At 42.6% G+C, this 18,731-nt stretch overlaps 1 protein-coding gene across 1 annotated transcript in view; it reads left to right on the plus strand.

Annotated features, from left to right (window-relative positions):
• LOC110529233 (MAM domain-containing glycosylphosphatidylinositol anchor protein 2) overlaps nt 1–18,731 on the plus strand; it is a 364,546-nt gene that overhangs the window by 121,007 nt on the left and 224,808 nt on the right. Inside the window, exon 3 of the mRNA XM_036985374.1 lies at nt 3,436–3,610. Within this exon, the coding sequence (XP_036841269.1) occupies nt 3,436–3,610 (175 nt within the window). The remainder of the gene's footprint in view (nt 1–3,435; nt 3,611–18,731) is intronic.

The raw sequence follows: 18,731 nt of genomic DNA on the forward strand, positions 1-18,731 counted from the left end.
CAACCAAACCCAAGCCTTGTGTGATAATATCCTATGCTATCACCATCAAATGGGATGCTATCAGTCTCCAATACGATGCTATCGCTAGCCAATGCAGTTATATCAAATTCCAATGCCCTGCTGCTCGTCTTCTGCTCACTCAAACAGCAGAGATATGTGTTGGCTTTGGAGGCAAAGCAAGGCCAATATGTGTGAGTGAGTGTGTGTGCATGTGCACGCAGCAACTACAGATGTCGGATGTTAACTTTAGCCAGTTTGCTACAGCAGGAAAATAATCCTGCAGCTACAGGAAATGTGAACTACTATGTGGATTACAGTATATATAATTAATATACACTGCTCAAAAAATAAAGGGAACACTTAAACAACACAATGTAACTACAAGTCAATCACACTTCTGTGAAATCAAACTGTCCACTTAGGAAGCAACACTGATTGGCAATAAATTTCACATGCTGTTGTGCAAATGGAATAGACAACAGGTGGAAATTATAGGCATTTAGCAAGACACCCACAATAAAGGAGTGGTTCTGCAGGTGGAGACCACAGACCACTTCTCAGTTCCTATGCTTCCTGGCTGATGTTTTGGTCACTTTTGAATGCTGGCGGTGCTTTCACTCTAGTGGTAGCATGAGACGGAGTCTACAACCTACACAAGTGGCTCAGGTAGTGCAGCTCATCCAGGATGGCACATCAATGTGAGATGTGGCAAGAAGGTTTGCTGTGTCTGTCAGCGTAGTGTCCAGAGCATGGAGGCGCTACCAGGAGACAGGCCAGTACATCAGCAGACGTGGAGGAGGGCAACAACCCAGCAGTAGGACCGCTACCTCCGCCTTTGTGCAAGGAGGAGCAGGAGGAGCACTGCCAGAGCCCTGCAAAATGACCTCCAGCAGGCCACAAATGTGATGAGTCTGCTCAAACGGTCAGAAACAGACTCCACGAGGGTGGTATGAGGGCCCGACGTCCACAGGTGGGGGTTACAGCCCAACACCGTGCAGGACTTTTGGCATTTGCCAGAGAACACCAAGATTGGCAAATTCGCCACTGGCGCCCTGTGCTCTTCACAGATGAAAGCAGGTTCACACTGAGCACATGTGACAGACGTGACAGTCTGGAAACGCTGTGGAGAACGTTCTGCTGCCTGCAACATCCTCCAGCATGACCGGTTTGGCAGTGGGTCAGTCATGGTGTGGGGTGGCATTTCTTTGGGGGGGCCGCACACAGTGCTCGCCAGAGGTAGCCTGACTGCCATTAGGTACTAAGATGAGATCCTCAGACCCCTTGTGAGACCATATGCTGGTGTGGTTGGCCCTGGGTTCCTCCTAATGCAAGACAATGCTAGACCCTCATGTGGCTGGAGTGTGTCAGCAGTTCCTGCAAGAGGAAGGCATTGATGCTATGGACTGGCCCGCCCGTTCCCCAGACCTGAATCCAATTGAGCACATCTGGGACATCATGTCTCGCTCCATCCACCAATGCCACGTTGCACCATAGACTGTCCAGGAGTTGGTGGATGCTTTAGTCCAGGTCTGGGAGGAGATCCCTCAGGAGACCATCTGCCACCTCATCAGGAGCATGCCCAGGCATTGTAGGGAGGTCACACAGGCACGTGGAGGCCACACACACTACTGAGCCTCATTTTGACTTGTTTTAAGGACATTACATCAAAGTTGGATCAGCCTGTAGTGTGGTTTTCCACTTTAATTTTGAGTGTGACTCCAAATCCAGACCTCCATGGGTTGATAAATTTGATTTCCATTGATAATTTTTGTGTGATTTTGTTGTCAGCACATTCAACTATGTAAAGAAAAAAGTATTTAATAAGAATATTTCATTCATTCAGATCTAGGATGTGTTATTTTAGTGTTCCCTTTATTTTTTTGAGCAGTGTATATAATTCATTAATGGATATTTTTGTAGGGGTTGATATATTTTCTGTTGTTGTTTCATGTCTGTACACTACTCGTGTTTCTTGTTTTGTCCATGTTTGTTTCTATATTAAGTATTATTATTATATATAAGTATTTCACTCCCTGAACTTGCTTCCTGACTCCCAGCGTACACATTACAGGAAGCATTTTTAAACCTCAAATAATCGAGACGTTTTACATTTATTGGAAAGCTTTCCTGCGACAGCGGGATCAGATCCTACATCTGTACATCACCTATTAGGATACACAAGCGCAAAGCAAAATGCATTGCTGTCTAGCCATAAATCGACAGTAAACTATGACAAATGATTGAACCGTTGTTACTGATCAAAATCTAAGAGGAACCTTGACAAAGTACAAACTTAATTAGCATAGGCTTGTCATTGAGAAAGGTAGACACAGGGATACCTGGCTCCCTGTAGAGGAAAGGCTGAAGAGTCACTGCACCGCGGCAGAAATTGACACAGAGCTACATTTCCTGACCAAATTGCAAAAATATAAAGCAATTAGAGAGAGTTATTTCCCCAAATGTGAAATGGTTATTGAAGGTTTCCAAGACCTCTCTGATGAGAAGAGATTACCCATCCTGTTGGGGGAGGATGCAGAAAGCTGTGGGTTGGCAGCGCACTACATTGCTGCCTGCCATAAAATGAGGGATTGTGTCTGACAGATCAACCAACCTGCACATGTCTTTGTGTTATTTGCCTATTTATTTACTGATTTTCTTACTGATTTCCAATACAAACGCCCCCACCCTTGATTATTGCTGTTACTGATTGTCCTGCTCGTGACAATGTTGATTCTTTTTCATGATGTTACCGATATTGTTAATGAATCATTCCATTTCCAAAGTACGCTTCGGCAATATGTACGTCATTACGTCACGCAAATAAAGCAAGTGAAATTGAAAATTGAGTGAGAGAGAAAGATAGAAAGAGAGAGAGAGAGATACATGATGGAGGGTCAATTACACCTCCATGTTGTAGACCAGAGGAAGAGACTGAACGCTAGTTCCCCCTTCATCACCACCCCCTGCTACATGGTTAAGGTTGTTGCACCAGTTCGTGAAAGACGGTGAAGCTGTGAATGAGGGTTTATCAGATAGAGATAGCAGATCTCCTTTGAGGATCGGACACAATATATTGGGTGATAAAGTGTGGTTGTAATAAAAAAAAAAGGAAATTGGTGGAGAGTAGGGACTCACCTTTCCAGGGCTGATGGAGGTTAACAATGCCCAGTAACCTGATAAAGACCAGGATGGGTTCCAAGCGTTGTAACTCTAGCTAGCGAGAAGTTTTTTTTTTTAATTCAGCAAACAGTGAGCAGACATTCGCTTTCTTTTCGTTGCTATTTCCTTTATATTTTCTTTATATCCAGGCCTTGTGCCACAACTACCCCTTTAATAACCATGGAAGACATTCATCAGTGGCCTATGCACCTTGATTAAAGAAGCCAAGGGCTTTATGTCAAGTAAGTCATCTAACCAACCACGTGTCCCACACAGATCCGATGGACCAAGACAGCAGGCAGCGTGTCGGATCGCTTCCAGGACTCCAGCGTGTTTAACGAGACGCTGCACATCTCCAAGATCCAGAGACACCAGGGAGGACGCTACTACTGCAAGGCTGAGAATGGCCTGGGCTCCCCGGCCATCAAGTCCATACGGGTCGACGTCTACTGTAAGTACTGTACATTACCTTCGGACACAGTGGTTGCGTCAAGGTTGTTTTCATTTTATTTCAATGTACTTTCTCAATGTAATAACATTGCATAAAATTCAACGTGGCTAATTCGTATACCATTCCCTTTTTTATTTTAGAGCTGCAAAATGTAACTTTTTGGGCGACTCAACCAAATACACATAGAAATTTGTGTTATTGAGCTGTCATTCTCATTGAAAGCAAATCTAAGAAGTGGTAGATCGGTTCTATATGCACTATTTCAATGCTTCCCTTAAGTTTTGTTTTTGCTTCTTTTACTTTCGGGTTTTCTGTACCACTTTTAAACAGCTGAAAACACAACATTTTTGCTTATGGAAAAGATATTTCACTGCGGTTTAGATGGTACAATGATGCTCTACACTACACTTGCTTGTTTTGTCACATAAACTGAGATTAGGAAAACTATTCGAATTTTAGCAACCAGGAAATGGTGGAGTGATTTCTGCATAGTTCATCTTTAAACTAGAATTCAACCATAAATGAATGATAATCTTTTAAGGTTTGGTTTATTCCAATTGTTGCACAATTCAATCAAATGTCAGTCAATACTAAATGTTGAATTGGGGCCCTATCTGGACATCCTGTGTCTGTGTGTGTGGAGGGGGGGGGGGGGGGGGGGGGCTGTACAGTAGACAACAGTATAAACAACCCTTCCCAGTGGCTTCCACCCTAGTCAACCTAGCCATTAAACAATAGTGAGGTCTAATTGGAGTTGTCTGGGGCACCTACTTTACTTCAGCTGCAACCAACAACTCCTCAGACGTGCGCTTAAATGGAGGACGGTTTGTCTCATCTGAACCCTAGACAAGCAAACATTATGTAGCTCCCAGCCAGAACCTCCCCAGATCCACCACTCTGTGACACAAGCACATTAAACCAGCACTTTCCCTTCCGTAACATCATCGCAAGCGATAAACCTTTTGGCCTGTGTTCTCCTCTTCTCCCACTCTCTCTGTGGCAGAACACAGATCAGTCTGCAGTCCTGTCTCAGTCTTTCCTCTCTGCCTCTCGTCTGTCTCCACCTCTCGTTGGCCTCTGCCTCTGTCTCTTCCTCTGCCTTCGCCTCTCCTCTCTTCTCTTCTCCTTGGTCAGGCAGGGGTTACCAAAGTAAGTGGAATCGCTTTCATCTGACATCTAAAGCCTCTGCTCCATCTGCCAGTGACTCCTGTCGGTCTATCACGACATTTCGGGTCTGTCTGTGTGGCTGGTGGTTAGCCTCACCGCAGCCAAGGCTCTTTCTCTGCCTGCTCTCGCTTTCTCTCTCTCTGATCTCTCTTTCTCTCTCTCTCTCTCTCTCTGCCTTTCCCTCTGTCTCCGTTCTCTCTCTCTCACTCTCTCTCTCCCTGCCTCCTTCTGGTCCCTGGTTGTCTGTGTGGCTCTCAGCCCTTGTACCTGTTTATCAGTACTGACTTGAGCAGGGGCTGTGGAATAGAGAATGGTTAGAAAGCTTGGAACTTGGAGGAAGGAGGGGGAAGAGGAGTATTTTACTCTCTCCTTGTCTCCTTTCCTTCATCTGCACTGGACTGCCATATTGGCTTTCTGGTGGATGTATACTAGACATTTGCTTTCTCCTTTTCAGTTCTTCCACACGGTTAACTGTAAACAATTGAGACATACAACAGACCCTGGACAGACAGTGTCACTGTTTTTAGCTTGATAACAGTATGATTAATATAGTTGACCAGTGGCTCTCTGGGTTGCCATGGCTAGGGCTGTGGCGGTCATGAAATTTTGTCATCAGGTTATTGTCATGCAAAAGACTGCCGGGTCTCACGATAATTGACCATTAACATAAACATGTTTAACATTTCCAGGCTCCACTCATACAAGCAGCATATAAGCCTCTGATGTGGCATTTGGAACATCTACATTTGAAACACAAATCAATTGAATATACACCATGACAATAAATACATTATTTTTGTTAGGCAGGCCTAAATAAACATTATGATATGTAGAAAATGTATTTCAGAGGAACAGAATATAAATTGGTCTATAATATGTGATCTGGCTGTGCTCCGTGCCATAGATTGTAGGCTTGTTCATTTATCAGACAGGATATGCTTGTAAGTCCTGTGCCATTATTTTATAATGTATGATTTTATAGGGAGAAGAATATATAGTTTAACTTAGCTGAATAAAATATCATGGATATTTGTCCCATTCAGAAGCAAGAGTGCACACATATGAAGTTGAAGTGGCTATGTTGAGCGTAAAAGTGATCATTTGAAACGGGTCCTATATGCTAGATTTAGAGTTATTTGGCAACTTTAGTTGTGAATTATACAAACCTTAGAACGTCTTAGAAGTCAATAGATTTATGGGCTGCATGATGTAAGCTATTGCTTACGCTCTGTTCCTTGCCTCATGCTGTACACGCTGTTCTCTCATCAAGTGATCATTTTTTCACCCATCAGACTATTCTCAATTTAATCTTGTCTTTACTAATATGTCAAATAGATTTAGAATGGCCCATGATCACATGGACAGGAGCAGGGGCAGGGGAAAAAAATGCATGTCATCCCTATGCACTGGAATAGTGAATTGAGGCTGCTTTCCAGCTGGTATGTTTTTCACTCATGTTGGGTAGGCTACTCCGGTAATTTCGCTGCACCACAGGTGATATTCTGCCCAAACTCTGTATGCCATGGGCTCTCCAATCCTGTTCCTGCTGCTACCCTGTGCTTACCCGTGCTTAATTTGGGAAATCAAGGGAAATCTGTTTGGGAACATCGATAGTGACGTTTTCACAACAAAACGTATTTCATTAAACTGTTGACAGCACCTCTCTCTGCGTGCTGGAGAAAGGAATGAAAGAGAGATGGGAGGACATAGAAACTCATGGTGGTGAGATATTCTGTATAGCTAAAGGTAATGTGTCAATCTATTAATTAGGAAAATTAAAAAAGGCCCTATCACTAGGCTGTTCAACATCTATAAAAGATTATTGTAGGCTAAATCTGAATTGGTTTAATTTAGACTAGACCAATTATGTACCAAAGATGTCTTAAATCAGTATTTAAAAAAAAAAATTCTGTCATGTTTTATATGCAGTTGGCTATGTATTGTATAACGGAATAATCATTATTTTAATTCAGGTTTTTTTTCGGGCTTGGGCTCATTTATAGGCCTATGCTTATGCATAAGCACTAATATGCTAATAAGGGTGTTTTGAATGAACCTTTACTGGATCAGTGTCCCGAAATCGTGACATTTGCTGCTCAATATGCGATATTTGACTAGAATGACGTTGTAAACAAAAGCCAACTTTCCGGGACAGAGACATGTCTTATATGGTCAAAAAGCTTAAATGACTGTTAAGCTATCAGTGGTGTCCAATTTACAGTATCTATTACAGCAGAAAAAAAATACCATGCTATTGTTTGAGGATAGTGCACAACAACAAAACACTTTTATCCAGGCAACTGGTTTGATACATTCACCTCTGACTGTAAATAATGTACTTACATTCAGTAATCTTTCTCTGATTTGTCATCCTGAGGGTCCCAGAAATAAAATGTAGCATAGTTTTTTGATAAAATCAATTTTCATATCCTAACACAATCCATGTTGTGTACAGTGTTTCGCATGAATTCCAACTCTTTCAACTTGCAACAAAACAATTAATGAAATCTAATCTGCTAAACCTTGTCTCACCCAGTCAAGTTTCGTTTTTGCGCAATCCTTAGACACTTTAGACGACAACCAAACCTTGTTTCATCATTCTACATTACATATTGGCTACACAACACGTCAATTAGCACATGAAGGTCAGCCATCATTATGCACCAATAGACCAATAGACAGTTCACTTGATAGACAGTGTCTTGGTCCAATGACCACCTATTGTTTTGAAACATAGCTAGCTAGATAGCCAATGAGCTTTACATGAGTATGTGATGGCCCTTTGTAGGACTAACGGCTATTGTCCTATGGCTGCGAGCAACGCGATTCATTCTCCATTGAAAATCCACAGGACGCAGGGGAATGGAAAAACGTTAAAACGGAAAAAGTACAACATGGCTACTTAGAGTATAAACATTTGGAGGAGATTATTGCAGAAATTGACCAGGAGAGTGACACAAGGAGTCCTTGTGAGAGATTGGAAGAAGAATGTACTTTTAGATCAGTAAGTAAAATATGTTTTTGCTTGTCGTACTAATCCAGTTGTTTAAATGGTTGCATATTAATTTAAAGTATTTGTCTTCGATTTCTATATATATAAATACAATATATAGACCTGAGGCATACAATATATAAGTATAGGCTATGTGTATGTTATGTTGGCTATGACATGTTCTGGCTGTGGTTTTTGAGCATCTTGTTGCCTATTGGTCCACATATTTCATTATAGTGATTGTGTTCTACATACTTTATAGAATATATGTTTATAGATATGTGTATCACGTTTGAAGGTAAGACCCAGGTGCAGACAATGTTGAAGTAACAAAAGTTTATTAATTCGAACACGGGCAGGCAAAGGTACAGGATGGCAGGGGATAGTCAGATATGATTTTAACTCTAAACACAGAAAATGTAGGACAAATACGGAGGGTACGGGGCAACAGAGGACGAACAGCAGAGGGGCTAATTATCTTGGAGCAGGGGGAAAGGTCTTGGCTTCCAGGGGTGGAGCCGCGGCACTATAGCGGCGTGCAAGCCCCCGAGTCGATGAGTACCTGGAGAGACTTGGACTGGTCGCCCCACCGCAGGATTGCACGGAGAGGGGGGCGAACAAGGGGAGATGGAAATGTTTCTTTAAGGACCACCATAGTAATCACACCAACGAATAAGATAGGTCTCTTGAAGGGACAGGTAGACACATTATGACCAGCAATACAGACAACTCTGGGTCTCAAGTCTACGTACGCATTCGGTTGGAGACAGCCTAACCCTGCAGAGCCGCATCGGCTCGGGAAGAGATGAATCGGCAGTCTCCGGAGGCTCTTGGAGAAACTCGGGTAAGCACGGATCCTCTCTGGGACTTCCAGAGTTCATCGGATGTCAAGTGGGATCCTTGAGTGAGCGATTGGGACCGCAATCGAACCTTTTCTCCCTCCTACATTCCCGTAGCCAACCATCAATCCGGATGGTTAAAGTGATGAGTGAGTCGAGATCTGTCGGTAGTTCTCAGGCTGCCAGCTCATCCTTTACCTCCTCCGATAATCCATGCAGGAATGTGTCGAACAGCGCTTCCGGATTGCAGGTACCCTTTGCTGTTAGCGTGCAGAACATCACCGGAGGGTGTCCTGCCAAAGCTGGAGTACCCCCCTGGACACCGGAGCCTCAAACTTTTCTCACCTCCGCCACAAATACCTCCAGACTGAGGCAGATGGAAGATTGTTGCTCCCACACCGCCGTGGCCCAGGCGAGTGCCCTCCCGGACATCAGCATAATAATCTTTGAGTGGTCCGAGGGAAACGAAGAAGGCTGCAGCTCAAAAACGAGGGAGCACTGGGAGAGAAAGGCCCGGCAGGTTCTGGAATCTCCATTGTAGCGCTCCGGGGGAGGTAAGCGGTGTTCCTGGGAAACCGGGGTGACGGCGCTGCTACCAGCCAGGTTACTGAGGGGCTGTGAGGTTACCGTCGGGGTAGGCTGCCTGGTAGGCAACCCACAGAAATGTCTCCCACAATGCGTCCAATGCTAGGTGGTGACATTCGGCCACATCCTGGAACCCTTCCATCAAAGCAACTCCTCTTGTCTACTAAGGATGGTTCCTTGGGAGGACAATGTGTTGTGTATTTGATGTATTGATGCAGTGCTCACCCCCTGCTAAAATAAAGGTTAAATAAAATAAGTAATAGTAAACTTGAGTTATTCTAACAGATTTTAAAAAATCCTCAATAGTGGCAGAGACTCCTCCATCCCCCACTCATTCAAACGTAGGACCTGGATCCTCCAGTCTGATCCCTCTGCTGTCCCTAAGCGCCACACCCACCCCCGCCCGGCCATCTAGAAGTGTGAAGGTTAGTACCTTTTAGGGAAGCTAAATATTATGTAGATCTCTTATTCTTGCCTAGTTAGATAAAGGTTATTATAAAAATATATATATATTTAAACATTTTAAAAACATCTTGAATGTATCAGTCTAAAACTTTGGACACACACTGCTGCCCTCTTGTGGACAACATCTAAATTACACCTAGCATCCTATGTCAATGTATGGCCTTTCTTTTGCATTTCAAAGATGATGCAACAAAAATAAAATAGGAAATGCATGTGTTTTTGTTTGTTTTATCTTTTACCAGATCTAATGTGTTATATTCTCCTACATTAATTTCACATCTCCCCAAACTTCAAGGTGTTTCCTTTCAAATCGTATCAAGAATATGCATATCCTTGCTTCAGGTCCTGAGCTACAGGCAGTTAGATTTGGGTATGTCATTTTAGGCGGAAATTGAGATGTGTCCGATCCTTAAGAGGTTTCATCACCTTAGAAAGCACTGTCCGTTCCATTGTGTTAGGCTTTGAAACAACATCCACAATAAATGTTTTTCACTCAGTTACAACCTATTGTTCAACTTCTTTCTTCAAATGTATCAATCACAGTAAGGTGAGTTTTAAAAGCACCTACTGTTTTGATGATGTGTTTGATGTGATTTTCGATGTCAGAGTGGTAAGAGAGACAATAGAGCCCTGAGTACCAGACCATTAGTGACCTGATGATCGTTAGCGAGTTGGGTAGGCTACTACAAATTAATATCCAGAGTGCATAAAAGGAGATTACCGTGACTAAATGGTCATGTAGAATTTTACTGTGGTCATGACTCATGAATGCCGGTGTGGCGGTAATACAGTCACCACAGAGCGTTGGGCCAGTAACCTGAAGTTTGCTGGATAAAATCCCTGAGCTGACAAGGTAAAAATATGTCATTCTGCCCCTGAGCAAGGCAGTTAACCCACTAATCCCTGCACCTCTCTATTTCAATGCGGGTTAAATGCGGAAGACACTTTTCAGTTGAATATATATTCAGATGGACTGACTAGGTATCCCACTTCCCCCCCTTTCATAACAGCCCTAGCCATGGCAGTGTTTGCTGAGCCTATCGGAAACATCAGCTGTGACATTCATTCAACCAATGATGTCATCCAATGTTCTCTCCAGTTGGCTCCCTGTCCAATGAGGTCCTGAGTTGTGCTCTCCAGAAGAACTCTGTGTCCATTGGAAGGGGATTTAAAGGGACAATCAATTGTCAAAGACATTGTACAGTACTTTAGCCTTTCAAGCTTGAATTGATCATTATCTCATCTTGTAAACTCTTCATATTTATCATTGAGTATACACTAAATATGTAATGCTATTCCTTCTTATTGTAGAGCCTTAAAACAGGACTTTATATGACATTATTAAAACAGCAGCAGTGTTTAAAGTGTTATGTAGATGCCCTTGTCTCTGGCCTTGTAGTGCATGTGTACTTCATTAGCAGAATGTTGTATTGCACATCCAGCAGAAACACACTGGATTTCTCCATAGAAATGTTATAGCTGTCCCCCAGGGGTGAGTTTAATTGATGGGCCTCTTTTGCAGCTTTCACTATTTTTAGTGCTTTGCAGCCTTGATTTTTTAATTTGCATTAGAATTGCTGTTTGGGCACCAGGACTCAACAGAAACACCTTGACAAATTGTGTTGACTGCCTGGTTTTTCAGATGTTGCACCGGTGTGTCTTTATTCATACCAATGTGTTTATACTATCCAGATATGTAACCGCTAGTTAGGATGGACACTTCTATTGTGCCTGAGGGACGATACAAAAAACGTGAAATGAGAGAGACAGGAATTTAGGAGGGCGTGTATTTCAATGTGAATATCTTGTTTCTAAAGTGAAGTACTTTCTCATGTTCTTTAAAAACCTCTAATGGATAGGCGGGACGCAAATGTCTCAACTGGCCAATTGCCAGGGGAAATGCAGAGCGCCAGATTCAAATAAAACGCCATAAAATTCAAACTTTCATTAAATCACACATGTAAGACACTCAATTACAGCTACACTCGTTGTGAATCCAGCCAACGTGTCAGATTTTAAAAATGCTTTTCGGCAAAAGCATAAGAAGCTATTATCTGATAGCCTGCAGCATCTGCACAGCAGTGAACAAAGGAACATATTACAACCCTGCAGACGCTTCACAAAACGCAGATTTTTTTTTTATTCATGCCTTACCTTTGACGAGCTTCTTTTGTTGGTACTCCAATATGTCCCATAAACATCACAATTGGTCCTTTTGTTCGATTAATTCCATCCATATACAGTGGGGCAAAAAAGTATTTAGTCAGCCACCAATTGTGCAAGTTCTCCCACTTAAAAAGATGAAAGAGGCCTGTCATTTTCATCATAGGTACACTTCAACTATGACAGACAAAATGAGAAAACAAAATCCAGAAAATCACATTGTAGGATTTTTTATGAATTTATTTGCACATTATGGTGGAAAATAAGTATTTGGTCAATAACAAAAGTTTATCTCAATACTTTGTTATTTACCCTTTGTTGGCAATGACAGAGGTCAAATGTTTTCTGTAAGTCTTCACAAGGTTTTCACACACTGTTGCTGATATTTTGGCCCATTCCTCCATGCAGATCTCCTCTAGAGCAGTGATGTTTTGGGGCTGTTGCTGGGCAACACGGACTTTCAACTCCCTCCAAAGATTTTCTATGGGGTTGAGATCTGGAGACTGGCTAGGCCACTCCAGGACCTTGAAATGCTTCTTACGAAGCCACTCCGTTGCCCGGGCGGTGTGTTTGGGATCATTGTCATGCTGAAAGACCCAGCCACGTTTCATCTTCAATGCCCTTGCTGATGGAAGGAGGTTTTCACTCAAAATCTCACGATACATGGCCCAATTCATTCTTTCCTTTAGACGGATCAGTCGTCCTGGTCTCTTTGCAGAAAAACAGCCCTAAAGCATGATGTTTCCACCCCCAAGCTTCACAGTAGGTATGGTGTTCTTTGGATGCAACTCTGTATTCTTTGTCCTCCAAACACGACGAGTTGAGTTTTTACCAAAAACCTCTATTTTGGTTTCATCTGACCATATGACATTCTCCCAATCTTCTTCTGGATCATCCAAATGCTCTCTAGCAAACTTCAGACGGGCCTGGACATGTACTGGCTTAAGCAGGGGGACACGTCTGGCACTGCAGGATTTGAGTCCCTGGCGGCGTAGTGTGTTACTGATGGTAGGCTTTGTTACTTTGGTCCCAGATCTCTGCAGGTCATTCACTAGGTCCCCCCGTGTGGTTCTGGGATTTTTGCTCACCGTTCTTGTGATCATTTTGACCCCACAGGGTGAGATCTTGCGTGGAGCCCCAGATCGAGGGAGATTATCAGTGGTCTTGTATGTCTTCCATTTCCTAATAATTGCTCCCACAGTTGATTTCTTCAAACCAAGCTGCTTACCTATTGCAGATTCAGTCTTCCCAGCCTGGTGCAGGTCTACAATTTTGTTTCTGGTGTCCTTTGACAGCTCTTTGGTCTTGGCCATAGTGGAGTTTGGAGTGTGACTGTTTGAGGTTGTGGACAGGTGTCTTTTATACTGATAACAAGTTCAAACAGGTGCCGTTAATACAGGTAACGAGTGGAGGACAGAGGAGCCTCTTAAAGAAGAAGTTACAGGTCTGTGGGAGCCAGAAATCTTGCTTGTTTGTAGGTGACCAAATACTTATTTTCCACCATAATTTGTAAATAAATTCATTAAAAATCCTACAATGTGATTTTCTGGATTTTTTTTCTCATTTTGTCTGTCATAGTTGAAATGTACCTATGATGAAAATTATCTTTTTAAGTGGGAGAACTTGCACAATTGGTGGCTGACTAAATACTTTTTTGCCCCACTGTATATCCAAAATGTCCATTTATAAAGTGCGTTTGATGCAGAAAAAAACTGCTTAGAAAACCGCAACGTCACTTCAAAATATTTCAAAAGTTGCCTATAAACTTTGCCAAAATATTTCAAACTACTTTTGTAATACCACGTTAGCTATTTTTAAACGTTAATAATCAATCAAATTGTAGACGGGGCAATCTGTATTCAATACAGGAAAGAAAACAAACCAGCGCTTTTCACATCTTGCGCAACTCTCAAAAGTGTCCCCAGTTCCGAGTTGGCCTACTTCTTCATTGCACAAAGGAATAACCTCAACCAAATTCCAAAGACTGGCGACATCCAGTGGAAGTAGGTTCTGAAAATAGGTTACTATAAAATATCCCATGGCAAAGACAATACAGGGAACAGAGAGGGGGGAAAAAAATCTGAACAGTCAGTCCTCGGGGTTTTGCCTGCTACATAAGTTCTGTTATACTCAGACATGATTCAAACAGTTTTAGAAACTTCAGAGTGTTTTCTATCCACATCTATGAATACTATGCCATATCTTATATTCTTGGCATGAGTAGCAGGAAGTTGAAATTGGGCACACTATTTATCCAAAAGTGAAAATTCTGCCCCCTAGCTTTAAAAAAACATTTATTGCTTTTCCTTCCAAGTCCTTCTGAAATCAGAGGGGTATACTACGAAGCAAGCTAGATCTACTCAGGGTTTTCTACGGCTAGCCAGCTGCAGTTAGCTTCACATTCCAGCTCAGGCTTCATCCGTACTGTAACCGTGGATATTGCTTGTCACCCTGCCGCCTACTCTCGCAGGCTTGTAACTGCGCGTGTTTGTCGCACGTGGCTAGCCGAACGCCAAACTCTTTATTGAGACAATCAATCAATCCATAGGTGAGTCAGTGACACATTCTCATTTGCGCTAAAATCAAAATTAAATGAATGTTTTCTTGAAAATTCTTCAGGATATGGTGTGGACTAGGCTTTTTATTTTATTGCTTATTGTTAATGCTGTCTTTGGTGTGCTTTGCTGTGCTTATCAATGCACAAGCACTCTTTTTCCCACTATCAATAAAAATATACAAAGGTTTTACTGTGTGTGAAGTTTCAAATGCATTATATCATTACTAAATGTCTAATGTGATAGGTATTTTAACATTACTATTTTTTTACACACAAAATTAAAGGGAAGATGATGCAAGAGGGAGGGAATCTGATTTCATTGGTCCTCAACTTGTGGCTCAGACCATCTCATTAAGGATATTGGAGTTTGCCCTGAGTTAGCCTGCTCCGAAGCAGGTTAGATCTGAAGGATTCATTGCCATGGAAATTTAGCTGGCTAAAAGGTGAGCCACTTTCGTGGTACCGGTTATCCTGAGTTGAACTCGGAGTTGACCAAAGTTACCTCGCTAACTCCTCAAACTACATTCTTATTATGGGGCGCACGTGGCTTCTTTTAAATTTTGAGTGTAAATACAGGTACTTCCCAGATTTATTTATTCATACAAGCATACTTATAACATCAACGTGCTCTCCTCTCCTGACCGTTCCCCTTCTAAAGAGTCTGCTGGAGCGGCCATGACTCACAACGTCCAATAGATACAGAATGAAATGAAATGAAGGAAGGAAAGAGAGAAAGGGAGAATTCTCTAAATGTATTGCCCGGGTTAGAAAATGAATGAAATGAAAGAAGGAAGGTGCCCAGGTGGCTTGTCTAGCTTTAGCATTGCTATACTAACTCAGAGAGACAGACAACTGCAGGATGGGGTAATGGTAAACTTATCTCTGCAGTGCAGAGGAGCTGATATTAGCCCTAGCAGGCCTAGCAGACCCAACGATAACTCATTTAAAATACCCACCGAGCTCGGCGAAGCCCCCATCTAAGCGCATTTCTACATGCTGACGCCTCAGACGATGTGTTTGTCCATTGTGAGGTCTGCAGGAATAGATGCCCACATAGAAGTTAATAAAGAACTTCCTCCATTGATCGATTGGTAGTTTTGCTTTTCTTGAGAAGCCTCGAGCCTCTTCTACTTCAGTTCCTAGAAGGGTCTATTTATTACAAAGTTTTTCATTTAATCTAGGCTGTATGGCTGTGTGTGAAGCTGCATTGCTATATCTAGTAGACAAAGGCCTAAAGTATTTCAGCAGGGGCTTATAGCTGACATTAAACTACTTCATCGGCAGGTGGAATTCACATCCCCAATGTTATACATTTCTGACATGAAAAGAACTAGGAGAGTACAATGGACTCCAATGAAGGACAAAAGACTAATGTTCTTCACGTGTGCCCGTGCATTTATCAGGAGCATTTAAAGAGCATGTACTTGAATCGAGACTGGAAAACTTTAGTGCACTTGAAATGAGTTTGTACTTATCCGAAGCGCACTTGTCAGGAGTCGACGTTACAGGGCCTTCGGAAAGTATTCAGACCCCTTGACTTTTTCCAAATTGTGTTACGTTACAGCCTTATTCTAACATATATTAAATATTTGTTTCCCTCATCAATGTAAACACGATACCCAATAATGAGAAAGCATAACCAGTTAAAAATAAAAAAAATGCTAATTTATATTGGATGTTTTACTCAGTACTTTGTTGAAGCACCTTTGGTAGCGATTAAAACATAGAAACTTCTTGGGTATGACACTACAAGCTTGGCACATCTGTATTTGGGGAATTTCTCCCATTCTTCTCTACAAATCCTCTCAAACTCTGCCAGGTTAGATGGGGAGTGTTGCTGCAAAACTATTTTCAGGTCTCTCCAGAGACGTTAGATCTGGTTCAAGTCCGTGCTCTGGCTGGGCCACTCAAGGAAATTCAGAGAATTGTCCCGAAGCCACTCCTGCATTGTCTTGGCTGTGTGCTTAGGGTCATTGTCCTGTTGGAAGGTGAACCTTCGCCCCCAGTCTGTCCTGAGCTCTCCCAGTCCCTGCCGCTGAAAAACATCCCCACAGCATGATGCTGCCACATCCATGCTTCACCGTAGGGATGGTGCCAGGTTTCCTTCAGACGTGACGCTTGGCATTCAGGTCAAAGAGTTTAATCTTGGTTTCATCAGACCAGAAAATATTGTTTCTCATGGTCTGAGAGTCTTTAGGTGCCTTTTGGAAAACTCCAAGCGGGCTGTCATGTTCCTTTAACTGAGGAGTGGTTTCGTCTGGCCACTCTAACATAAAGGCCTGATTGGTGGAGTGCTGCAGAGATGGTTGTCCTTCTGGACGGTTCTCCCATCTCCACAGAGGAACTCTAGAGCTCTGTCAAAGTGACCTTCAGGTTGTTGGTCAACTCCTTGACCAAATCCCTTCTCCCCCGATTTCTCAGTTTGGCCGGGTGGCCAGCAATAGGAAGAGTCTTGGTGGTTCCAAACTTCTTCCATTTAAGAATGATGGAGGCCACTGTGTTCTTGGGGACCTTCAATGCTGCACACATTTTTGGGTACCCTTCCCCAAATCTGTGCCTCGACACAATGCTTTCCCTAGAGCTCTACGGACAATTCCTTCAACCTCATGGCTTGGTTTTTGCTCTGACATGCATTGTCAACTGTGGGACCTTATATAGACAGGTGAAACAGATCAGGGTGTGACACTGAGCTCAATTTCAAATCTCATAGCAGAGGGTCTGAATACTTAAGTAAATAAGCTATTTCTGTTTTCGCTTTGTCATTGTGGAGTATTGTGTGTAGATTGCTGAGGATTTGTATTTATTTAATCAATTTTAGAATAAGGCTCTAAAGTAACAAAATGTGGAAAAAGTAAATGGGTCTGAATACTTATCAAAGGCACTGTACTGTATATACCACCAATGTGACCATGGAAGTGGTTCTAGGACACTTTAAAGTGGGCAAATGATCAAATAGATCATTTTTACACTGGAGGGTTCTGTGGGCTATGAGTCACCCACCAATTAGTGCCACTTTTGTAAATCACCTTCTGACAGTTCCATAAACAACCCATTGCTCATCTTTAACAGCCTTCTTAATGGCTCAGCCTCAAAATGTTACTACAACCAGAAATTACTGTTACTTAACCCTTGTGTGGTGTTCGGGTCTGTGGGACCCATTTTCATTGTTTACTAAAAGAAAAATGATACAATGAATTATATTTTCAACCTGAGACTCATTGGCCTTGGCTCATTTTCTGTGAAGAACATAAAATAAAATAACCGATTTCCAATGAGTGCACACTATTGTGTTCAGGTCCACTGAGAGTAATACAAGTGTGGAAAAGTATGTGTAGGTGAAAACAAGTAAAAATGAAACACAAATGTTTGCTGTGTGCCTTCACTCTTGTCTTCCTCCTCCCTGGGCCTGCTGTTTCAACATAGCACCAATAACCTGTCTGTCTCCCTGCCTGTCTGCCTGTCTCCCGCTTTTCTCGCACTCTTTACCCTTTGTAGTATGTGAAACTACACAATGTATTACGGGAACCTGCACAATGTTATTACAATACATTATTTATATACATTATTTCAATACACTGGGGGAGGAACACAACAAATAAATAGCTTTGCATGTGTGGCTCCTTACCACAATCAATCAGTATGGCAAAAAGACTCTCTGCTCAGAGGGCTGTAGAATACATTTTTTTGCAGAGGATGGCGGTTACTCATGTGCAGGACAAAAAGTCTTCTTTTGAACTGTTCAACCCAGACGCCATCCAGGAAATCATTCTGGACTGGAGGGAAGGCTTGTTTTTGGAGACAGATGGAGACAGATGGAAGGAGATGAACCAACTCATTTACATGCATACTTTGGGGTTCTTATCCTTGCTGGTGTTTTAAGATCCAATGGAGAATCAACAGAATCCCTGTGGGATGCAGCAACTGGCAGATAACTTTTCTCTGCAACAATGTCTCTGGAAAACTCCCACATTATTTCCAGGATTATCTGCTTCGATAACCAAGACACCAGACCAGCTTAGCGGCAGAGAGACAAGCTAGCTGCAAACAGGTCCGTGTGGGACAAGTGGGTGGACTGCCTTCCCCTGTTTTACAACCCTGGGCCCAATGTTACTGTTGATGAGCATCTTATGCCATTTAGGGGCCGCTGCCCATTCAGGCCGTACATTCCGTCTAAACCCGCAAAATATGAAATCGAGACCTGGGCTGCCTGTGATGCTGCTTCATCATATGCATGGAACTTGCACGTGTTTACAGAGAAGCCAGATGGAGGAGCCCCTGAGAATAAGCAAGGGATGCGGGTTGTCCTGGATGTGACACAGGGACACATGGCCACAACATCACATGCAATAACTT

The sequence above is a fragment of the Oncorhynchus mykiss genome, chromosome 8, assembly GCF_013265735.2.
Source record: "Oncorhynchus mykiss isolate Arlee chromosome 8, USDA_OmykA_1.1, whole genome shotgun sequence".
In the NCBI taxonomy this organism is placed as follows: Eukaryota; Metazoa; Chordata; class Actinopteri; order Salmoniformes; family Salmonidae; genus Oncorhynchus; species Oncorhynchus mykiss.